This window comes from Idiotropiscis lumnitzeri, chromosome 3 (genome assembly GCF_059441095.1).
Source record: "Idiotropiscis lumnitzeri isolate Australia: NSW breed Sydney's pygmy pipehorse chromosome 3, RoL_Ilum_1.0, whole genome shotgun sequence".
Lineage (NCBI taxonomy): Eukaryota > Metazoa > Chordata > Actinopteri > Syngnathiformes > Syngnathidae > Idiotropiscis > Idiotropiscis lumnitzeri.
In genome coordinates, this window is record NC_142393.1 from 2346538 (window position 1) to 2371679 (window position 25142).

At 47.6% G+C, this 25142-nt stretch overlaps 1 protein-coding gene and 1 long non-coding RNA gene across 4 annotated transcripts in view; one reads left to right on the top strand and one right to left on the bottom strand.

Moving 5' to 3' along the window:
• zeb2b (zinc finger E-box binding homeobox 2b) overlaps positions 1-21333 on the bottom strand; it is a 56180-nt gene extending 34847 nt beyond the window's left edge. For both annotated transcript variants that reach the window (XM_088289657.1, XM_088289656.1), the window contains exons 1-2: positions 20947-21333; positions 19851-19997 (exon numbers count right to left, since the gene is read on the bottom strand). In XM_088289657.1, coding sequence (XP_088145783.1) covers positions 19851-19923 — 73 coding nt within the window. In that variant the 5' untranslated portion in view covers positions 19924-19997; positions 20947-21333. The remainder of the gene's footprint in view (positions 1-19850; positions 19998-20946) is intronic.
• Positions 19756-24570, top strand: LOC148339393 (uncharacterized). 2 transcript variants are annotated; one of them, XR_015842461.1, is made up of 3 exons: positions 19756-20857; positions 21212-21528; positions 24336-24570. It is a non-coding gene; the product is annotated as an uncharacterized LOC148339393 (long non-coding RNA). The 2 variants fall into 2 exon arrangements; XR_015842460.1 differs by lacking the exon at positions 19756-20857 and having other exon boundaries at positions 20879-21528.
• The last annotated feature ends 572 nt before the right edge of the window (positions 24571-25142 follow it).

Genomic DNA, 25142 nt, shown 5'->3' on the forward strand with positions numbered 1-25142 from the left:
GTGCTTCGAATCCTGTTTGACCCCCCCCCCCTCATACCCCCCCTTCTCCTGGCTGCCTCTCTGATGGCTGTCAACAAGGAATGACATCCTGATTCAAACGTACTCAACACCTTGGCGGCAGCGCCGGCGGCCACAAAAAGGTTTGACACGGAGCGTCTTGGAAAAAAAAAAAGCAAAAGTGACTTATGCGGCGCTGTCAGGTGCAGCGGCTGTTTCCTCGCTGCGCTGCCTGCTCGCTATCTGTCAGAATCAAACACTATTGGAGCGTGTTTCCTTTCACACAGTTGAGCCCGCAATGAAAGCCGTGGCCTTTGTTTGGCCCGCACCAAGCAGGAGGATGACCTCAGCTCTGAAACAATAAAGAGCCTGTAATGGCCCCTCCAGAGGCACGCCAGGGGGGAGGGGCTATAAACTTTTCTCTTCTTTAACGCACTGTGCAAATTGATGCCGTAAAGTCGCCATCTCATTTGGGAGAAAGACGGCTTATAAAACGAGCGAGCGGAAAGACAAGTTGCCGCCAAGCGACGACGACTTAACTTGATGTTGTGGGGAAACCAAATCGTTTTGCGTTTGACAGCGACTTGTGGCTTGAAAGGTCGGACGAATGGCGGCGGTGGGTCGTCGTAAGGGGGCTGAGGCATGGCAAACTGCTAAGAGGATCAAATATGGAAGCACAACAAAAGCTGTGTCACAAGACCCCCCCCACCCCCGCCTCACCCGCCTCACCCACCGCCTTTACCTCTAACCTCCTGTTACCACGACAGCACCACAAAGGCAGCCCATAATAACACAAAGAACAAAACGGCGGACAGATGTAGGTATTGTCATGCAGACGAACCCAGACCAGCCTGGCCTTGTCTGAAAAAGAGCAACTGCGCCACTGCCACCGAGATGGCCGTGACGGTCAGTGAGCAGGTTGTCTTGAGTCAACAACAGAATCAGATGTTGCCGAGTCCGCGAGGCTTTTTACTTTGAGTGTGCTGAAATGCAGATGCAAATGAGCGGCCGTCTACCGCTCGCATTTCGCACGTTTATTTATAGCGTGTTGCTCGGATGGAAACTCTCATCTAATCGTGTTTTTGACTTGAAAAGCCCAAAGTCGGTTCCGGACAGCTCAGCGCTGCACCTTTACTTATTTGGACCGATGTGTTGAGGGATGTCAGTGTTAGACCACTTTGGGTATAATTGCCTTGTGGTGGTAATGACTCAAGAGTGGGGGCGTCGCCAAGCTGCCTTAAATTAGCTGAGGATTTAATCTAATTGGTGAAAGTCATCTGCTCCAACTGTCCGCTAGCTAAATCCCCTCGCTCGGCAGTCTAGACGGAATTCTCTGGTTGGGTCTTGGTGGCAGTGGGACAAACGGTTTTTTTTTGTGGAGGAATCAATATGATTTAAGGTGATTCCTGGTTGTCGAGTCGGGATTTGCCCTGGAGAGGGGCGTCGAAGAGAAGGGAGGGGGGGACAGGACCCGAGCAGGTTAAATCGACACGACACAAATAATCACACATTTCAAGCACTCATGTCAGCAAAGCACACAAATGCCTCAGCGAAAAGTGGGCCATTGCTAGGGTAATTTGGTCGTCATCTTCCTACACTTTAAGCGTCCTCTTCAATAAACCTGTTGATGGCCTGCGGCACCGCGGCAATTCCCGGAGAACACCCACGGGGAACGCCGTGTATCAAAGGAAGACAATCTTTACTGATACAAAAGGCGCTGCTACACCTTAATGTTGACTTTAATCTTCCCAAGAAAAAAAAAAAAAACATTCATCCATTGGCATAAAATCAGTTTACGACTTGATATTTTATGAGTGCTTGTGTGTAGGTTGCAAGGTGAGATGTGTTCACAATTTTGTTCCATTAAAGATGAACCTGCTGCACACGCGCAAACACAAACAGGCAGCGGGGCTTAGTGTATAACTCTTTTTTTTTAATTTCTTTTATGTCTTTCAATTTGGCTGCCGCTGGTCCTCATGATCAATGATAAACCTGAATATGTGTGTGGCGTATGCAGCGTGTCAGGGCTCAAGCCCACCACCTTCGAGGATTCCTCAAAGTGGATCATTTTCCTGCTTTTACTGAGCATTTGTTTACACAGTCCCGCTGGGACTAAACAGTTACCTCCACCTTGTATGCAAATAGAAGGAGTGCGTGTGAAAAAAGAAAAAAAAAAACATGCAGGGCATGCGCTTATTTCTCAGTTTGGATTTGTGTCTAATAGATTGTACAAGCTATTGGCGTAGCCTAACTGGTTGCGTCTTTTTCAGGTTGGCCTTAAAACGAAAAATCCACTTCCAACAAATAGCACGTGATGTTTGCGCACGGTGCACTCGATTCTCATTCCAAATTTTGTGAGAGGTCGCATGCACCTCAAGGGATTGCGCTGGCTTCCCGCAGCCTTGACCATCCTTGCGCATACAGTATGTGGGCAAAATTCATTTCAATATTCATCTCCATGAATATTTCCCTCTGTTTTGTGTGCGAAATAAAGTGGAAATCACAAACAGGTTATGGGGGTGGGCTGTCTGGAAATTGCGCATGGTGGGAAGACAAATCATGGCGTTACCTCAGGTGAAAAATATTGTTGCTTTGCTTAAAAGTGCATGGGAGGCGAGCCACGTTATTAGAATGTTTAAATATTAATTCTTCTGCCGGCTCGTAAAGACGATGGAAGTGAATGCTGGCGCTACTTTGTTTTCCAGCTGAGATTGCGCCGCCGCCGCCGCCGCCGCAATCTCACTAGGCTCGGCCTCCTACGGGGGGGGGACGCCATTTGGACTTGGGGGGGGTATGACGACGGCGTGCAGGTTAACGTGTTTGTGGCGGCCGCTCAGCCAAATGACAGCAGGTTGTCACTGAGGGGAGCGTTAACACCTGACAACCTCAACAACCTGCAGCTCGCGTGTCACATGCTGAGAGCAGGCTAATTGCGCGCTGGTTGCTATGGAAACCTCACAAATGATTACGTTTCGGCGACGTCGCGCATTCTAGAAAGGAAGCGCTCATCCCAAAAACAGCTGGGACATATGCAGAGGTGTCAAAACGATAATACCGTTCATTTACTTAAAAATCGGAAATTTTGAACCCTTTACGTAAAATATATATTTTTTTTAAAAAGTTGGTTAGCTTTGGCTTAGACTTTAAGCAATATATTTTTTAATTCAGATTGGATGGTGATTTTTTGTGTGTTTTAGGTGGCACATCACGTGAGGCACACAAGCGCTTAGATATGGCCAAGGACAAAATTGCCAATTTTGAAAAAGTTGATTAATGTAATATGATATAAAAAAAAACCCAACCGACTATTTGTACTCTATTACTTCCCACCAGGAGTTACACACGCATCAGCTCGTCGCTAACAAGCGGCAATGTGGCCAGCATGGATCCACGTAAACTCCGACACGAAGAAGCCAACCGATCGTGACAGAGGCCTGCGTGCCGAAAGGTGATCTCGCCGTCACTCTCGGTTGTTCCCGCCGAGCGCCGCCGCCACATGTTGAAATCAGCGATGCGGGAGTGGCGATACGCAAGTTGGCTGTATCGTCGCTCTAAAAGCTCATCAGGCACGGCCTTTGCTCGCAGGAAATAGCTTATTCATGACAACGCGCCGCACGTGAAGGTGATTACTGACATCAAGGTGGCCTCGCAAATGTTTAAACCTGCAAGTGCTGCCGGAGCACATGAATAATGCAGCGTCATTTGCATCGACATCTTTTAAGTGTGCTTTATTCGAGACAAAAAAAAAAAAAACTGTAACATGGGCAGCGATTAAACTTTGATGAGCGAAAGCTGAGCGCAAGTGTGCGTCGGTGCGCGTGCGAGTGTACGCGCATGTTTGCCGCAACCCTTGTTTGAAGAAATTATTTAACCAGGTAATAAAGGGGACAGAGGAGGTGAGAGCAGTGGCCAATAAATAATAATAAAGCGAGAGTGGTACAGCGGTGGCAGCGGTGCCATCAAACAGGTTTGGTGGCGCCGAGCGCCTTGTTTTCGACAACAAACGCATGTTTTTACAGCTCTTGGAATAATAATGAGGAAAGCGAAAAGCTGAGCGTTATAAGTAGTGGTGAATTTGCAAGAAGACTTATTGAAGGCTTACCTGCTTGGGAGCCAGCAGGTGCACAAGGAGCAGAACCCAAAAAGAGAAGAGAAGAGGAGAGGGAAATTAGTGAACACAGTAGCTTCATGTCACTCAAATATGTATTGCAAAAAAAGGGAAAAAAAATGATGCCAAAGCATGATGATGTCTTCACAATCCTGTGTTTGGCTGATAAATGGACCTGACCCCTCCCTCTTTGTTAAACAAACCCATACATCACTGGCTCGCTCTGCTCGGCCGAGCCGGGGGCCGCAGAGGTGACACAGAGCAGGGGGCTGGGGGTGGTGGGGGGGGTGCATGGTGGGTATTTTTAAACTGAGGTTGCAAACAAAGACCCCCCCCCCTCACACCGCCCCACTTCTGCCCGGAGGATCACCTAGCACCCCCCCTGCCCCACTTTTCCCACGCTAACCTCAGGCCTCATTTGCATTCCCCCCCCTCCCAGCGTCAGCGCCATTATTTTCAGGTGAGCTGCTCCGTATAAAAGAGGCAGCTTAAAGATGTGTCACTGTGCACATTAATGTGCATGCGAGGTGATGTCTCCAGGTCCATCAGCGTGCGTATACACCCCTGCCCATTATTCGCCCCCCGCCCCCGCCGCCCCGGGCTCTTAATTACGACTGACTGGCACCAGACACAATCGCCCCCTTGATTCGTCTGCTTCCCACTGCCCCCCCCCACCCCCAACAACCGCCGCCATCGCCACCCAGCAGCTCGCGCTTACCCGATTCATTTCCCAGCAGCCCGAGGAGCCGCCTGTGTCATCGTAACTCTCGACAAACAAACACCTTGCTCAACTTCACGGGTGGGCAAAATCGCTTGCGGCGAACATTTGCATGTGATTGTTCGAACAGAAAAGCAAAATGATTCCAAATCCTCCACTGGAAGCGGTCAAGACTTGATGGACCCGCGTGAGCTCGCCGTGAACATGCTAATGGCCGACGCTTCCTCAAAGTGACGATAAGCCGACAAAAGTAAGGCGGCGTCTCTCTTGCCCACCTTCACTCGACCTCCCGAGAGTTCCCTGGCAGCACCGCGCCCTCGCTCTGACACCGCGAGAAAAGATAGTGGCGCTTCCTTTAGCGCACATGAAAAAAAAATTGATTCGCCAACTTAATGTGGCGAGTGCCTTTGAAGTTAAAGGGAAGGAAGTGGGACGCCACTTGAGACGCCAGAGGTAATCGTCCAAGGCGGCGACAAGCGTGATGTCACGGCAAAAGACGGGAGCGCGTGCGTCTGCCTCATTTAGCCAATAAATGAGCTCCAAACCAAAAAGATGTGAAGGAGTAAAGCTCATTGTGGAAGACGATCGAATCCATTTTGGCGGAGAGGGAGGGGCCACGGGGGTGAGTGGGGGGGGGGGGGGTTCTTATCAGCGGATACACCTCCATTTTATTTCATTTATGAATTACAAGCAAAGATGCCATTATATATTATTAATTCTCTGCTGCTGCTTCGGCTCCGGCTGCCGCGGCGGCGGCGAGCTGCGGATGTTGGTGGCGGTGTAATTACGTTCTAGCCGGGCAGCCATCCGTTTCCTTTCAAAAATTTACAGGATTCTTAATCACGTTGCTCATTTGGGTGCACGGTGGCGGTGATGGCGAAACACAAACATGGGGGCATGTCTGCTTGCACGGGAACACCTGCTTAGCATTGATAGCAGATGTCACCCAGTGAACTGAGGAAAGGGAAAGTGCGGCGAGGAGGGCGAGGAGGAGTGGGGGGGGGGCGGAATTAAAAACGCAAGCATCACCAACTTCTTATTATTTACTGACTCTGAAAATGAACTACTGGAATGGGAAAAGGAGAATCCTGGCAAACGTCAGGCAAGTGGGCCCTCCTAATTGTGTCGCCGCCGCCGCCGCCGCCGCCGCCGCCGCCAAGTGGAAGGCGGCATCGGGAGGCTTCTCGTAACCTCGTCTCGGAGCTTCCTCGCTTATATTTCTATCCGTTTGCATCAGTCTTTGCTGCATTATTCATTTGCATTACAGCTCTGGATGCTAATTAAGCCTTGCATGGGATGCCGTCGTCTTTATATGAAACGTGAATATTTTAGACGGGGGAAATGCAGAATGCTTCATTTCGAAGCACCGAGACAAAAAAATCCCGAACGCCCGAATTTCATCTTGCTATAGGCTGGATTGGCTACTGTTTGCAATAACAGTGTGAGGAGTCAGAGAAAGTCGATACACACGCACAGGCCCTCGTGAAGGTCCTCAACCTTGATACGTTCACCTATCAGTAAGATAACAAAAGCGGAGAGAGTCAAGGAATTAGGGAGGGAGAGAACAGAGGGGGGGGCGGAGAGGTGACCTATGTAACACATTTAGAGACACACGACGCATTTGCAAGAAAGTGGCTGACGAGTCGAGAGAAGAAAGTGGCCATGTGAAATTTTTCCGGACCTGCATATGAGCAGCAGCAGCTTTTTCCAAAAAAAAAAAAAAAAACGACCGCACCTGTTTTCTGTTTAAAAAAATTCGTTTTTTACTGCATGTACAGAACGATTTTGTAGTGTGAATGCACATCAAGGTTCATAAACAGATTGTTAAAACACGGCAACAACTTTGCTCATTAAAACAGAACAGACCCAAGAGAAAAAAAAATGATTTATTTAGCGTATTTTCTGAACTATAGAGCGCCCCTAGTGGTGAAGGAAAAATCCACAGAAAAGCCACCCCGTTGTATTAGCCGCATGGTTCAAAATCGAGGAAAAAAGTAGCGACTTATAGTCCGGAAAATACGGTAAACCAAGTCCACGACAAGTAAAGTACTCATAAACAAGTTTTGATTTTTAGGCCTATCGTCTTAGGCCACCTGTAACGTATTCTTGAATGCAATTGCCGACGACGAACCGATGACGTTATGGATTGAAAGAAAACCGCCGCGGGCGGCCATATCGAAGCACCGCAACGCGGCGCGGAGGGCTTCCGTTCGCAAACGTACATCAATGTGCCAACGCTGCAAGAAAAGGAAGAAAGATAAAAGATGGCGAGGTGTGATGGAGAGCTCGGGAAGGATGAGCGCTGCCTTTAACGCCCATCTGGCTCCGAGATGTAATAAAAGTGACGTATTGATTCCTTTGAATTTACGAATGCCTGTTTCATAAACTGCATTTCCAAAGCCGCGGCCTCTTTAGAGGCCCGTCATTTCTCTCCCGAATGGATCAATTATGTGCCCACGTAATCCTGTTACCTGAGGAACCCTGGCATACTTCTCAGGTCGCGCTCGTATTATGCGCACAGGAATTCACTCAAGGTTTTTTTTTTTGGTTGTTTGTTTTTTTTGTTTTTTTGTGTGTGTGAGTGTATTCCACAAACCTCATCCACCCCCATGCCCCCCCCCCCTAATGCTGTACTAATTTTAGCGACGCCCCCGCCCCCGCTTTTACTGCTCCGTCTCTCTCAGTGGCTCCCCCCGCACGGTTCTGCTTTTGTTGTCACAGCGCTCACATCTCTTTCACCTAAGCGCCGTCATCCCATCACATCAGCCACGTGAACTCCGGCAGAAAAAATATGTTTGAATCATAGGGAGACACTTAGGGTACCATTTTGTCTGATAAATCCGCGGTTGTCTCCACACTGCGCCTCGGGCCATAAACAAGGTACAGTTTTTAATACGACACACGAGAGGCTTCCTCCATCTGCTGCAAGATAAACGCCGCTGTGTGCGAGGCAAAGCGCGGCAACACATCTGTTACACGAGTCAGGCAGCTCCAGCCATTATAATAATATTATCTCTTATATCCAGTTGGCAGAAACACTTATAATCATAAAATCACAACAGGTACTCCACGGAGATCAGAGTAAGAATTTCCAAATGCGTTCAAAAGCGGACGGAATTAAAAATAGAATGGCACTGGCAGGGACGGGCTTCAAGCGGTCTTTATTTGTATCAGTCCTGTAAAAATAATCGGCAACAAAATGAGGCCTCCCTTGGAACGTGCTTAGCACCTCCCAAAATGTTTACAACAGCCATCGATGATCAGAGTATGGACTTTGGATAAAACAATTCCATTTCAACTGTTCACAAGACAATTTGGCTTCTCTTGCTTTAAAACCAGGTGTGGGCAAACTACGGCCCGGGGGCCCACATGCGGCCCGTTAAACGTTTTAATCCGGCCCGCTGAACTTGAAAAAAATTCAATGAATAAACCTTTTTCTAAATAATGTGGGGGGGGTTTCAAAGACATATATATTGTTGTAATGCTTTTGTTCACTTTCATTAAAAATTAAATTTTTTATAATTTTTTTTTTTTGTCCGATGAGGTGAGGTTACCAAAACACTCCATCCATCTGCTGCTGGTCCGGCCCCTCTGTCAAATTTTAGCCCGCCAATCAAAATGTTTACCCACCCCTGCTTTAAACAATCAATATTAGGTTATATTCAATTCAAAGCAAATATTTTAAATGAGTTCAAAGGATTATGCGTAATCCTGTGAACAATCAAACATAAGTAACAAAAATTCTTCCAAAGCCTAGAAACAATTCAACAAATTGTTTCGTACGACCTTTGAGACACATTCGGAGAGAGAAGCTTTTGACCTACACTATGTCGACAGACCCGGCATGACTCAACACATGTCCGCGACGGGGAAAAGGCCTGCACGGCCAAAAGTGGTCACGGATCATCGCGGCATGACTGTAAACGTTGGACGAAGACGGCGGCCTGTCAGGTGGAACGCAAATGTATGTACGAGTGCGAGCTCAACCTCGGGATATCTGTTTTACTATCTGTGCGGAACGGAGAGCGTGGCAGTGAGGGAAAAGGGCTGGGGTGGGGGGGCGGACAGGGGTGCTCAATGGCGGTGAAAGCTAAAAAAAAAGAAAAAAAATCAGCCCTCGATCTTATTTTCCACACTTGGGCGAGCTACAAGCAGCTCAGTTACACCACACTTGCAGTGAACAATCAGTCTGGCAAAGGTTCACAAAACAGCGAAATACCTTGTCACTTACTGGCTGACCTGCTTCAAGGATGAGGGGAGGGGGGTGAGGAGGGAAGGGGGGGGGGGCGGGAAATAAGCGGCGGGCTACGTGAGTGGCTGACAACATGAAATAGTCGAGAGGGAACTCTGCTGTGGCTGAAGGGAAACGGACAACTTCGACTTACACACATGCTCGATATCCCCTATGCCCAGTTACATTTGAGACATCTTTAAAAAAAAAAAATGGGGAAATTATAATACAGATTATAACGCATCAAGGGGCAATTCAATTTACACTCTGCTGTAAACATTTTTCGTTGCACGCCACACACCAAATCACAAATACGCATGCGTGCAAGACGAGCAAGGGGCCTGTGTTTCATCTCTTCGGCAGGGGGCGGAAGTCGGTCAATAGTAGCCAGGGAGAAAACTAGCATCCCTTAAAAAACTGCCCCGCCCTCACCCTCCCAAATCATTTGCAACAGAACACAGCTCACCAAAAACCTCCGGTTGATGCTCGCGGATAAAACGATAGTCAGGTTGGATGAGGAGAGAGAGAGCGAGAGAGTGTTCAAAAGTCAAGATGAGGAGGCTCAGGTTTCCTTCAAAAAGGCGTTTCCTATCCTCGTTCTTTCCCACCACACTCTGCCGTAACAACTATTCCCACCGGACGAGCCCCTCGCCCCCCCCGCTCCTTATACCACACTATAAACACAAGCGCCATGTTGCCGGCACAAACACCCGTCATAAGAAGTGTGGCTCGAGCAGGACTTTCTGCAGCCAGTTTTTTTTTTTTTTTTTTTTCCCTCAAGATGGTGGAAAGGTTTTGGCTCGCTGTCTGGTTCCCGATCCGACATTCCAGCGCCGCCAACTATAATGATGTACAATGACAGGTAATTACTAGGGGTAGTGAACATGAGAGGTCCAGATCAGCAGTATCTGTGAAGGTTCTGGAAAGTCTGAGTGGGAGCGAGGACCGCGGCCAACATCCCGAGCGGAGCTCCCATCGCGGAAAAAAAAAGAAAAGAAAATTCCGAGCCACCAGTTTTTAATGTTGTGTTTTCCTTGACTTGGATTGCAATGCGAAGAAGCGACGTTCGGGTCGTGTGTGAGCCACGTGCACGAAACTCAAATTTCCAATGAACTTCCGAGTTTTGAGGGGGGTGCGATGGTGCGTTTGGGTGTCGAGCAAATATTTTCTGGAAGTCGCCAACAGCTTCACCTGCATACTGCCTGTGTGTGTGTTGCCGTAATCATCCTCATGTTACACACACACACACACACACACCATAAATTACCTCATCAGTGAGTGAAATTAACACAAATTCTTGCAGGCAATTTGACAATTTCGAATGCTAATTAGCTTTACTTTTAAACTGTGTAGCACCTGTTTAGGTGACGGAGTGTGTGCAAATGTGTGTGTGCGCACACGCGTGCCTTTGCAGGCACCGCCGCCGCATTTAATCACAATTTTAATTAAGCATGTTGGTAGATGTGTGAGAGAGAGGCAATTATAATGCAGATGAATGATGATTTTGCCGCATTAAATTGTTTTGTTTCTTCGTTAGGTTGATTGCATAAACACTGCTCACTTCTGATCGGCTGCAATTTTGTAACAGTTTCTTTTTTTTTTGCCTAGGGAGGCGGAAGACACCAAGTTCTTTGCAATCTTTGATCCAGTTAACCCTTTAATTACCACAGCAAGAGGAAGAGGATTTGCCGTCGTTCTTCCTAAAAACAATTAGAGCGGCGGCTTGTCAATCATTGTGAGGGGTTTTGTTGAGGGGTGCGAGGCTTTGACCTGTAAACAAGCTCCGTTAACCAATCAAAGTCTGGCGCGCTCCAGCACAGATGGGTTCCGCTGGCACCGGCTCCCGATCTTTATGTGCTCGTCAAAGTAACATTGGGTTCCACAACGGCGCCTTCGCCCGCCTTTACTGCTCTGGAATTTAGCTTTGAAATTAATGTAAAAACAAAGGCAAACCACGATGGCGCGTTTCCTGAAGACGCCAGCGTCTTTTTTTAGTTTATATGGGATCGTTTTTCACTGAAGCGCTGCAAGTGGCAACTCTCCTTTTTTTTTTTTTTTCCCTTTCTTTGAAACAGCCACTTTTACACAATCGGAGGGAGTGTCAACTGTAAGTGGACTTGCACGAAAATATGGTCAGGAAAAAAGTCCCAGAATCCCTCTGTGTGTTCTGTCCAATGAACCCCCTCCGCCCCCCCACCCAGCACCCCCCAAAACAACACTCGTTCTCTAATCCCACTGAGCGCTGCTTTCAGTTTGTCCAGAGAGCATGCAGGGGACAGTCCAGACACACACACACACACCCCGACACACACCCCGACATACCCGCGCACCCCCGCGCGCGCACACACACACCCTAAATAAAACTTTCCCTTCCCTTCCGTCACCCTGAAGTGCATCTAACAGGACGGAGCTCCTCTCGCAATATTAGCAGTGACTGGCTGGAGGTAAACAGAGCATTAAATCCTGCAAAAGAGGCCAATATGTGTGCGGGACAATGGCCCGGCCCGGCATCTCCAAGCCTTTGTTCTGAGCTTAACAAAACTCTGCCGTCACACTGCTTTACCTCAATGCCGGCCTGTCGAAACGGCCATCAAGCCGTCAGCCTGCAAAGCTGAGGGCGGGGTGGGGACAGTGGGGCGAGGCGGGCGATTGGGCAAGAAGAAGAGGATGATGAAGACAAGAGGAGAAGACGAAGGTGCCGCACGGAGTCGTGAGAAGATGAAGCGGCCGGAGACCACGCAGAGGAAAGGAAACCGTTAAATTATTTGCAAACAGGTGGTGGGAGGAAGCGGGGGCCGGGGGTTGAAATTAAAAACATAATCACCCTCGCCTCTCCCACGCAAACCTTAATAACAATATATGGCAGCAAGAAGGGGTGTGTGTGTGAGTGTGTGTGGGTTGGGGGAGTGAGGTGGTGGTGGTGGTGGGGGGGGGGGTTTCTTTCTGTGACGTGGAACTGGAGCAGCCAGATTCACTAAAAGTTTCATCACAAAATCCTTATCTGCTTCCCTCTGAGGACCTGGCGAGGTTCAGGAGGAGTGTGTGTGTGTGTGTGAGAGAGAGAGAGACAGCCCAAAATATATAAAAAATAAATAAATATGTGAGTGCCTGCCATTTTGTAATAGACAGCAAAAGAAGTATAGTTTGAATGTCTGTCTGTCTCAAAGTGCCTGGAGACCAATCTGGTGAAGTCCGCTGCTGCTGCTCTACTGCCCCACTAAACTGGAGGACAATCTCAAACACACACACCCCAAGTTGACAGAAGTAAGGGAATTCTGTGAAGGTTTAAATTCACAAAAGCGACACATTTCAAAACGTCCTGGATAAAGAGGACCACTGGTCACCTTGACGAAGGTATTGCCCAACATCCCCGGCAATGTAAATGGTACAGCATCGCAATTAAAGAAGGCTGCTGCAAAAAGGTAGCACAAATGAATATTTCATGACTTTAATTACTGAAAAGTCATTGCCAGTCACTGCTACTAATTAGCAAACATAATAACATTAGCCTAACTGTGATTGGTGCTTCAGGAGCTTGCAGCCAAATTGAGGAAAACGGGAACGCAAAGTCAGTATTTTACTCATATATATATATATATATATATATATATATATATATATATATATATCATCATGATTCTGTTTTTTTTTTTTTTTTGATAGTTTCCTTGTTTCTTCATGTGCTTTTTTTTTTGTTTTGTGTCCACCTGTTCTCGTCTGTTGCCTAATCAGCTCCCTTCAACTCGTTGTGTCCTGCCCAGGTGTGCCTCATTGTCTAGTATTTAAGTCCCTTGGTTTCTTTCAGTCTTTGTCGGTGTGTCTGGCTGCCGTGTTTTGGTACTGATACTGGTGTGTATTGTTGTTGCCTTTTTTTTCTTTCTTTCTTTTCAGGACTTTGTCAGTGCTTTTGATTTCAATTTTCCAGAGTACCCCATGAGTGTATTTGTTAAAACATTTTGTTCAGTACACCCTGCATTACATTCCTGTCCTCCACCTTGAAACTTTGACAGTGCGGAAAGTTGTCCAGTCGTCGTGTGCCCAAATGAAGTCAGCAATGGACCGCGGATATACACTGGTCAATTGGGAAAAGTCACAATTTATCTCTAAATTATTGATGGCCAACTTGCCTTTTATATATATATATATATGTATACATATATATATATAGATGAATCAAATCTGGCATTTTTCACTGATGTCAAAACTATTTTTAGTGATAGACCCATATGTAAAAAACAGAAGAACATTTTACCATAAGTACAAATGCAACAAATCAAATAAAACAAATAATACAAGTTAAAAAAAATAAAAATACTCAAGACTTAATGGAAAGCTAATTCAAATAAATGTGTTTTGAATTTCGTTTTTTTTTTTTTTAATGTCCCTGAAGAAGCAGCTTATAGCTGAAAAGGAAGTACATTCCTCAATTTGGGGACGACGGACTGAAAGGCACCTCAGTTTATTTTGTGTGAGGGACATAAAATAAAAGGCGGTCATCAGAACGCAATGACCTAACGGGACAATAAAATGACGGCAAACGTGGCATGTTTGGAGACGCCTCACCACTCCGAGGTTGTAAAGTCGAAAGAAAAACACGGTGCAATTTATCTGAGGAATGCCGGACGATAAGGATGTGGCTTCCCTTGTCGGGGCGGGGGGGCATATGGACTGGGGGTAGGTCGCACTAATTAGTTGCCGAGATGCACGGAAGGGACGTCAAACATTCAGACTGCACTGTTTGGAAAACAGATGTGGAGATGAGTGACTCCCAACTCGTCGGCCGGAAGCAAAAAATTGCGCCGTGAGACATCATCAGGTGTGCGGCGAGTAACGATCAAATTTCCCCTTGCCTGCCGCAAAATATATTTCGTACAAACAAGTTCTCTTTGTTCGTCTCGCTCGGTGTTGTGATCGGCAAATGCTCTTCGATCCACTTTGCGTATGCAGCTCATCGCCAACATGGACCGGCGTGCTCGTCCAAACGTTTCCTGCGAGGTGCGACCTGAAAGTGCAGACGTCTCCTCTGCAGTGTCGCTTTGAGCCGCCTGTCAGGACGGCGGCGGACAGGCCTGTCGGCGTGATTATCCCCCCGCTACCTGAGGAGGTGTTTGTTTGACATCTGCCGCTGACAGCAGCGGGACACGCGGCGTTCAGGGGAGGGGGCTCCCTATCCAGTCACAACCGATTAACACGTAAATTCACCTCTCAGACTTTTTACCACGCTCGACTTTGCTGCACACGTCCATGTGCTGTGCCGCTGCTGACATTTAAAGCAAAGTGTGCTGCCCCCCCCCACCCCACTCCACGTTTCATCTCTCCTTGACTCACTCTTGCCAGAGGTTAAATGTATGTTTGAATAACAGAGAGGCCGCATGTAATTTCTGACCATTTCCTCTTTAGGCTGCAACCTCCGGTTAGCGGGCCGCTTGATCAGCGGCGAGATGAAAGCAAGAGAAATGTGTGCAGCCGCAAAACGACCTAATTTTGTTAATCTCACTTGGCAATCGGCCGCAATTAAAGCGAGATAACACACCGGAATTCCATGCGAGGGCACGGCGCGGCGCAGGCGAGCCCTCGTTAGAGGAAGGTAACGAGAGGGGGCGCACGGAGGTGGCTGTGAATAATGGAGCAAAGTGAAGCCGCATCAAATAGCATGTTCCATCAACGCGCTGAAGGTAGCTTGTGGGGAACGGCGCCGGCTTCCGCATATTACCGCGATTTCGTTGGACGGATCGCTTATTGATCGGGCGCCTGTGCCGCTGACCTTGCCTCGAGCCATGCCGACAATCAAACATTGCGTATTCGTGCGTGTGTGAACGGTGCTACATATGTGTCATCTCTCGCCAACGAGACAGCGACGGGGGGAAAAAAATTAAAATCTTTCTCTGTTGGCCGATTGAGGCGATTCTGATTTCCTCATGCGCATCACCGGAATTTGTTAAGTAAGCTTCACAATGGTTGACGTTTTTTTTTTTACATGACATCATTTCACTGGACAACCTTCTCAACTCAAAAAGTAGAGCCGCTGAGCGAACGTGTTGAAAATCGCATGTCGGATGTGCCGCAGCGGCAGAGCGAAAACAAACAGCGGGATGAGCCGGGCCGGATGGGCCCCATAAAGACTTGTCACTTGACTCAAATGAGGCGTGATATTTGCCAATGCATCGTGGTGCCGCGCCGAGGCATTAAAGATGGCGTGCGTACGCAAGCATGCAGGTATTTGCCGGACCATTGAGGTCGACGATTGTGTTTGCTTTTGTTCCGAGGAAAGAAAGGCAAGGAAAGAAGGAGGCATGAAATGAAGTCCGGCGGGCGAGGAGGACACGTCGAGAACATGTCAAGTGGCTCCAGAGTCCAAACGTGAGAAGCAGCAGCGCCGGGCTCCAAACGTCCCGGCCGCCACTTTCCCCAGTTCTGGCACTGACTCCAAATGTATGTGTGTGTGTTTGAAGACCCTCACGCTCCCTTTTCAAGAACGACCCCCCCCCCCCCCTCCCCGCCAAGCCCCCGACACCAGCCACCCTGTCCCTCCAAAGCAGGGGTTAATATCATGGCTGCCTGGTAAGGCATTATCCAGAACCTCTCAGAACAAAAGGCCCCTTTTGCAAACAGACTCTTTCTCCTGCAACCGAACCCCCACCTCACAAACCCCCCCCCCCCCCCCACCCTCAGTGTCCAAAGGTGTTTGCTGAAGTAAATCTGCCTAAATCCTGCGCAGCTTGGCCAGGAGGAGGAGGAGGAGGAGGGGGAGGGGGAAGGTGTACCGATAATCCTTCTTCTTAACCAAAAAGAAAAAAAAAAGTTCTGTGTGAGGAAAAGAAAGGGTAAAAAGAAATCCATATCACATGCTGCCCCCCCCCTCCCTCCCCCAAAATCCCACATCTCCCCATCTTTGCTTAAGATTTGCATCCATCACGCCTGGGAGGTGCACGATAAAGATATCAGTTTCACGAGGAGCTTGTGAGACACCTGCCTGTGTTTGCAGGTCACAACTTTTTTTGCAGGCAACAACGAGACGACACCTGCTCACGGATGCACAAGCCCGCCGCTTCTTCTTAAGAAGTGCGAGCGTCCACGAATAGTGCCAGCGCACCATCTCGTAACACTATCTGTGTGTCAGGAGGGGCCCGGGCCCCCGCTAAAGGAGGGAGGCTATAAAAGGCTTGTAACCAGGGGACCGGCAACAAACAAGCACAAACAGCCCAGTTATTTCTCTCCAGCAGCCTCCCCTTCCTCCCTCATCTTCCTCCCTCGCCCCCCCCCTTTTCATCTCGGCCCCCTTTCTGATGCTGAATGCAAATGTGCAGCCCTGCTGCTGGCGGCAAGAGGGGCTGAATTGTGATTAAGAGGGAGAAGAAGAAGCAGCAGAAGAGGAGCTCCTTTCTTTGTTCTCCCCCCGGGGGATGTTTACCAGGAGAGACGCGGCGGATCAGATATGAAAGGCATTCAGGTCAGCATTGATGTGAGCCAAAGTGAAATGGTACCTAAGGCATTCCGAAGACCCGCCGTGTCAGGGGTCTGGCCCGCCGGTGCATCTGCGAGTGTGTGTTCTCTGGCCGCCAGGCGGAGGGGGGAATCAAAAAAAAAAAATGAGAACGTCTTCACACAAGCACGGTGGTCGAGGATGCAAAATAAATAAATAAATAAAAAAGTGGGGGGGGGTGATGGGAAAATATAAAATATGTCAGGAAATGTTTTTCTTGGCTATTTGGGGGGGGGGGTGAGGGGTGATGATGAGGAGGGATGAAAAGGTTCTATCCAATGTCCAAGATGGAGGAGATGATCATTAGTGTGTGTGTGTGTGCGTGTGCGTGTTTGTTTGTGTGTCCCCGCAGCCACAAGCCTCACTATTTGCTTTTATGTCTCTTGTCAAAGGTGCAAGCCACTGTGCTTGACTGTGTACACTTGCTGCGGAACTAGGACACATATCTGAGAAGATGGCGATGAAGACAAAATGTCACTTCAGAAAATGATAAAATGACAAAATATCACATTTTATAAAAAAAAAAAAAAAAGCTTCCTTTTTTTTTTTTTTAATGACAACAATAGGGAGCGAAAAAATGGGAAAGAGGAGGACAGAAACTCGGGTGCCCCCACCCAGCAGATGCGTTCATAAATATGGATATATGTTTATGGATATTTGTGTTTGTAAGACGCCGCCGAAGGAAGAACAAATCCGAAAGTGTCACGCCGGTAACGATGGAACAAATCTGACTTCTTACTCGGCCCGTTTGCGGTTGTCACTCCCTGCTTATTCGGACTCGTGCGCAAGGCTGAGGTGTGAGAACGCGCCTTGCCGCGTTTGTTCCGGAACCAAAAGCCGCCACGCCGCAGCGGCCCCCGCGACATTGCGGCGTAATTATTTCACTTGCTCAAACAGAATAATCCCTTCAACATGGACGCGGCGTGAAATAGTTCCCCGCACAGAAGAAGCCATCAGGAGTGGAAGGCGGCACACAATTGGCGACCCGTATGGGAATGGCGGCGCTGAATGGCGCGGCGGACAACCCCCCGCCATTATTGACGGTATAAACATGTAAATGAAACACATTACCGCTGACAATCAATTGTCCGCGAGCGGCCTGCGAAACCTCCTCCTTCCCTCCCCCTCTACCTTGAGAAGGAGGGGGGAGCACCTTCACTCCCACATGAGACCCCCCCCCACACACACACACACACACACACCCTCTGTACACCCTCACCCCCCTAAACGCTCACGGTTCTCTCCCACAGAACTTTAAAAAGACGGCGGAATAATAGTAATGGACAAATTGTTTGGACTGGCACAAATGTGGCATTGTGTTACACTCAATGCATGCTTACACACACACACACACACACACTGTAATTCAGACTACATGTAAAGTGCGTTACTGGGCTGCAGCTGTTATGTAATCTGAGTACAGTTCCGAGGGTACATCCTACAAGCTCAAAGGTCAGAGGTCACGCAGGGAAATCAGAAATGATTCAGAAGAGGGTAATGCAGGATTTAGAAGAGGAGAAAAAAAATATTTCCTGGCTTATCACAAGATTTGCTGCTGCCGGTCGTCTGGTGGGAAAATCAGCCGAGATTACAAGCGCACTTTGGTTCACAGCTGGATCCGAAGAGCCACACCAGGCCACGGCCAAACTTTCACTCGGTGTGTGTGTGTGTGTGTGTGTGTGTGTGTGTGTTGACGTTACTTTGTAATATTGTGTTGGTGTGCAGACATGCAGGAGGAAGTGATGAGCTGTGGTTAAATATCACATGACACACTGGCCAGCGAGCGCTACCGTGTGCCACCTCCAGCCCTGAAGGCCAACAGTCATCTGGATGAGAATGTCATCGCTTGGACAACTTAGTGAGCAAAGGCCTCATTAATACTAATTGGCTGGATGGCTGGAAAAAGCATCACGTTGGCTGCAAACGGGCCAAAAGAAATTCAAAAAGAAGTCATGAAGCCGCTTCCTGACGCCGATTCGCCGCCAAACTGCTGCAAGAATTCATAGTCATGTTTCGGGTCTGATTCGTGAGCCGAGTCTGACAGTGGACTCACGGAAACCGGCCCGGTTAGCCCTCCGTTGCGGACGGGGAGAGGACGGCCGGAGCGGCCAATGCCTCAGTAAGACTCAACATTCTCAGGGGGGAGTGTGAGGATGAGGTGGGGGGGCGGGTTATCGGACGAGGCAGAGAACTTACATGTCATATATTATTATTATTCAAAGTGCCTGATAGATCTGGTTTCACAGTCGATTTAAATATCCGAGCTTCTTCTTGATGTGTGAAAATGCATTTTAATATTTTTGTACAATTGCAGTTGGGGGGGGGGGGCAATATCTATTTTTTTGTTTTTGCTTGACAAAACAGGTGCTGCTAAACAAGCTCTCAATACATTGCATTTTTTTTTAATTAATATTTTAAGCCCAGCTGCTGCTTTCCAGAACAGGAATATTATGTTCGCCGTCCATCGATCCAGCAAATCAATAAATGAAATCTGATCCAGATAAAGAATCCGTTGGGGCAGCTGCTTTAAAAATATAATACAAATAGAACAACTCCGTAGTAGATTAAAACAAAAATGCAAAGCTCGTCTGAGCAGCTGCATGGCAGCCTTCAGGTTTCACACACACACGCACGCGCGCGCAAATACTAACGCAAGCACGTACACACGCACAGTGTGTATGTGTGGAATAATCAGGAATAACGGGGCCAGGAAATGTCACAGCACATTTGCCTCTTGTGGGAAAGAGTGCACTCAAATGGATAAAGAAAAGCAATAAATGTGCACCTCCAGCGCGCCAATTAGTGTCCGAGTTTAGACGATTTCTAACCGTCACGTCCACGAATGCACGCGATGAGCTGCGTGGCTTATTGTGTCATATGTTGGAATATTAAAAAAAAAAAATACAAAAAAACTAAACAAATGACAAGAGTACCGTGGATGTAAAAATCCAACACCAACACGCGCACTGAAGCGAAAATGGAGTCACAAGTCGCGCGTGTCCCGGGATCAGCCCCAGCCGGGTGACCGTCCGTTACACACCCCCACTCGGCCTCGCCACTCCATCCCAAAACGGATCCGTCCCGGCCAGGAGGCCCGTCGGCACCGACACAACTTTCCAACATCGTCAAGTTTGCTTCTCGCTCAACAACAACACCCCCCCCCCCCAAAAAAAAAAAGACCTCGACGCGCACAAGGCTGCAGACACGCTGGCGTTTGTCGCCGCGTAACGGTCCCGACTCCCGACTCCCGACTGGAGTGCTCAGCAGGCTGGGACTCGAACAGCAAAGCAAGCTTCGGCGGACGCTCTCTTACCGTTTTTCCGTCTGGGGTTGGCCTGTTTTCGCCGCTTGCACCGGGGCCCATCCGCCATCATCTCCTGCCTCATTTAGAAGTGTGCGCGTGGGCTCAGACGGCAGCTCGCATGGACCCCAACGCGTGGATTCAGCTTGTCGTCTGTCTCTGACGGGACACACACACACCAACACGCACACGCACACAGAAAAAGAGTCGCGACAGTTAGCCAAGACATCCACACAAACTAACTTTGGTGTACACAATGACGAGAAAAATTATAATAATACAATCAACAAAAATAAATACTTTGAATAATTTAGAGATCATCATGACAACGAGAGGAAATAAAATTAACAGGAGACGCACATCTTCACCTCTGCGCTAAACCTTCCAATAATTTCATTTAAATGCGAAAAGTTATTTTTTATTTATTTTTGTTGTACTTGTTAATTTAAAGTAACAGCCCGTGTTGGTGCTTCAAAGTCGACAACGTGAGGAGAAGCAACTGAATAAATCACATTTTAGGCCATTTTTAAACTGTGCTCCACGGGCGTGCACACGCGTACACAATTCTCAGCGAGGAAAAGTATAACGGAACTTTGAACAAATTGCCGCTACTGCGTTATAACGGCGCACGCATGCTTTCGCAAATAGCGGATCATTTTTAAACATGCAAAGGAAAATGTACGAAAGATTGCGGGCGCGCTGAATGCGTGAATGGCGCACAAAGAAAAGCTAAAAGATTGCTTTGGCAGCAGCTGATCAAATATGTACGGATAAGTTGAAAACGACAAGAGGTCGTGTCAGTTGATTTGCAGTTTGTCACGAGTGGGCACAAAGTGGAGCGACCGGGCGGACCAGCGTCGCCTGGTCCTCTCCGAGCACAGCGGGGCTGCGCTCAACAAAACGCCGGGCAAAGAGCGCCTGGTACCGGCTACGGGGAGACTCCACTGACCGCCTCTGCGCATGCATGGAATTGCTTTCCCCCTCGGCCCCCCTCCGAACCAACTCATCCACCTGCGCAGGTAAGTTCCAAGTGAGGCGCGAGCGCGTCGAAGTGGAGGATTGTCAGTTTGAAGTGCGAATAAAAGGGGCAAAAGTGCGAGGAACGTACCTGCTTGCTGTGAGGGGAACAAACAGTGGTGTTGGTCCGATGACACCGGAGCGCGGCGGTGAGCGGATTCCGGTCCAGCGGTGATAATAAAGCCTTAGAAATAAAGCCTGCTAGTGGTTGGGAGGAGGGAGGGAGCGCGCGTCCTGCTCGGGCAGGTTTACAACTGATGTCTTACACCCACTCCAGGAAACAAACCTGGGTCGGGACTGACGTGTTCCGCCTCTTCTAATGACATTTTTTTCTTTCCACCTCCTTTTCTTTGCAGTGCACACGGAGGAGAAGCCCCCTGAAACGCACGCCACCTATCTTCACGGGAGGGGATAATTGAGGGGAGCCAAACGTGAGCATCTTCTGGCTTCAACTTATTTTTTTTTTATTTCCTCTATGGCACCCCCCACCCCACCCCGACACGCTCTTGTTGCCCCCTCCTGTTCCTCTCGCTTTCTCCATCCTTCTCTTTTGCACTGTGAAACCAACTCTGTCCTCGCGGAGTTTGCATGTGTGTGTGTGTGTGTAACGTGTGTGAGCGTGTGTGCGCGGGGTGAAAAACTTGAAGCACGTCCACGCCAGCCGCAATTGCACGTAAGGATTCTTATTTCTAATTGTTTTTCTATTTGATGTTTTCATGGCAGAAATGTGCGTGTTCTTAATCCGCTTCCTTGACCGCAAAGCGTTGGATGATCGCCAAAATGTGCACTTTTTTTCCCCTTGTAAAATGGAATTGTAGCGATGAGTGCGCTTATTTATTGAATTTAGCACCAACATATGCGCGGTTTTGTTGTGAGTGAATAACTATTTTTCACGATATAAAACCAAATCTGTTTCACCTCCACCCATCCCCAGTCGACTTTAACGAATTATATGATTTTAATGTCAATATTTGGTCTTTCCGTTTTAAATAGTGCGTATAACACGAGTTAGAATTGCAGCTTGTAATTTTTTTATTTTTTTTACCCGAAAGAACTGAACATCCTCTCACTGCATACAATATGTGTAAATGTAACCTGGGATGAATCATTTGCATGTGACTCATTTGCAATTTTTTTTTGCAGTAGATAACAAATAATAAATATCCAGTAAAAAAAAATAATAATTTATGATTTTGCGCTAAAATGCCGAACGACATTCCGATAGTGTCACATTCGGCTATTTTAGAAGACCTCCGTGGCACTAAAAGATAGAAGAAAAAAAATAAAAAGAGAGAGTGGAGAAAAGTATAAAGTGACATAAAGAGACGTAAAGTGTCCGCGGAGCTGCACGAGTCCCTGCAGGAATATTATGCGAATATCATCGACATTTTCGAGCTTTATTAAAGTGATTCTCGCTTCTGGAGGCCACTTAAGAGGATGAACCCCACATTTATTAAAGAAGTCAACCATCTCATACGCGCACATCGCTTTCCAACACCCCCACTCCTCTCTCTCTCTTTCTGCCTCTCTCACTCGACCACTCACACGCACACACACACACACACACACACACCCGGACAGAGTGAGTGAGGGAGCAAGCCCCGCCCATGCAGCGAGTTGATTGGCTATGCAAATAAAGGGTTATTTTGTGTCCCTTCCTTTTGCAGGTCGCTACTGGATGGCTAATTAAATCATCAATCAGTCCCCCTCTCCTGGTTTTTTTACATAAACGAAAACTCCGATGCATGATTACTGTAATACTTACAAGGAGAAAAAAAATATAATTAAGCTTCAGTCTTAAATTTGGCGTTATTATTATATTATTATTATTATTATTACTATTATTATTTTTATGACATTTGTACTGAGGTCGTTTTACTGGGACAATTCTGGTAAGTTCTGTTTAATTTCGGGCAACTTTTCTGGTGTGACGGAAGTGACGTTAGGCCGCTTTGCCTCTCGCCTTTCCCGGGTAGAACGTGAATCAGGTCCTGGGTGAATTGTTGCCAGCGTAATTCGCTCTTGGGGGTATTTGCATGTAAACGAAGCGGCGCGGTTGTCGCGCTGTGTCACGCGCGCGCACGTGTGCGCGAGCTCACGCACACTTGAACACAACGCGCATTTATCCAGGCGGGCCTGAAGTGGTACCTCTCGCCTTTCTCCACGCACGCAGGCTCTTGTGCGTGGGGCCGCATATTCAGCGTGTAAACGGATTAAGTGTGTGTGACCTTTGGGGGGGGGGCGGGCGGTGTGTTTAATGCATATATGTTGTTAATTGAGGGAGGGGGGCGTTACTGTTTTAATATTTATTCTGCATGTAAATGTGGTTGTTAAAGTGTGATTACAAGACTGCGACTGCGAAGAAATCTGTTATTGTCAATTTGAATCAATATGGGCTCTATTCGCTGGGATTTTTTTAAATGTGCCTGCAGACAGAAATCCAAGAATATCATCCTCATTTTGTGTGTGGGGGTGTGTGGGCGTGTGGGTGTGTGTGTGTGTGTGTGTGTGTTGGACGCAGCCACGCAGTTTTAGGTCCAAACAGATACGTTGTTGTGCAAATTGAATTTACACCACAAGATTACAGCACTCTATGAATGTCACAAAGGTTAAAGGTCAAAATGCACAAGTGCTAAGAATTTTTTTTTAAAATCCATGGGCTTGCTTTTTAGTGCAGATGTAGACTTTTCTTTTTTTTTCCTGTCAAAGCTGCACCCAACTGAGCGAAATGTACAAATACGAGCGTGTGCGGCTGGCTGATTCTCTTCGGAATAAATTCATGCAAGCGTTTGTGTTGCCGTATGTGACGCTGCAGTACGCCAAATGAAGACGCGGCAGCAGCCACAGCCCCAAGACAGGACTCAGCTCTCACTCCGCCACCATTATAGGCCCAAATTAGATAGGAGGGAGTCACACAGGAATCGCTGGACTTTGTAATATAAAAAAAACAAGTCCATAATGGGGATTTTATCTGTGGATATCAGTTCATCTTATTATTATGCCGGGTCAAAATCATGCGACTTGTGAGCCATTTTTTTGTTACAAGAACGATTCACAACCATTGTGCCATAACAGCTCACGGGGAAATTATTCACTTTGACTTAACTTGTCCAAAAAACTGTGTTTATTAAAAAAAATAATGCATCTTTATCTATGCAAGTGATTAATAGTGACAGAAGGTACAGTTTGTGTCTATCCACTTCTTATCCATTTTTTGTTCAGTGGTGTGTTGTGATTTCTTTTTTTATTTGATGTAAAATGTGCATTAGATGGGAAACAGTGGCGGCAGTAAAACACGTCCCGAAAGGAAAGCATTGCGAGTTTAACCTGTGAGACGTTGACGGACCTCCGGTGTTCCTGAAGGCCACAATTCTTTTTTTTTTTGATGAGAACAGTGACGAGCATTTGAATGGACCGCAGCAAGACTCCCTCATGGCACGTCTTCATCTCCCCACTTGTGCTTGTTTGCGTCTCTTCCAGCTTTGCGACATCAAACTGAGCAGCTCCGGTCTGACTTGGGCTCTGGTCGCCGCCAACGCCACGCCGCAGAGATTGACGGACAATTACAGAGCGGGAGGCGACGGCCGGGCCGTGTGATGTGTAAGGGATCCTCCAACATGTAAAATGAAGAGTTTGCATTTGTTTCTGATCCCGCTCGCTCGGACAAGAAGGAGAACAAGATAGCAGAGGCACAAATAAATGTTTTGCACTGAGAGCTATTGATTTTGCATCTTCTCAGCTATTCACTTACACACGCTGCGCTGCCACTTGCCAACACACACCCACACACAGATACAAACAGCTGCATGTGAAATGAAGCTCTTGATGCCGGTTTGAGGAAATAAAGAATTGAAGACAATTGTGTCAATGACAACTTGAATTCACTTTATTAGGAACACCTTGCTGCTCACCAGCACATCAACCGTCATGCGAACCGAATGTCGCAAGGAATCAATTTGAAGCTGTGCGCCTGATAAATAAAAGGCTTCTGATCCGGGATCTGATGGATCCCGCAAGGAAACTTTTTACTTGCAGGGAGCAAGAGAGAGAGAGAGAGGAAAAAAAAAAAAGCACAACTTTATCGCTTGCCCCAATGAATAATTGACAGTGTCTCCGCTGAATAATTAATCAAACATTTGAATAATTGTTGTATCTCTCATCTCAACATTCATTTGCATATTGCCATGCTCTTAATACGAGTGCACATCCTCTCAGGACACAAAGACACCATGAAAAGAACAAATGTACATTTGCGGGAACCTTGTCCCACATTTCCACTCGACGGCA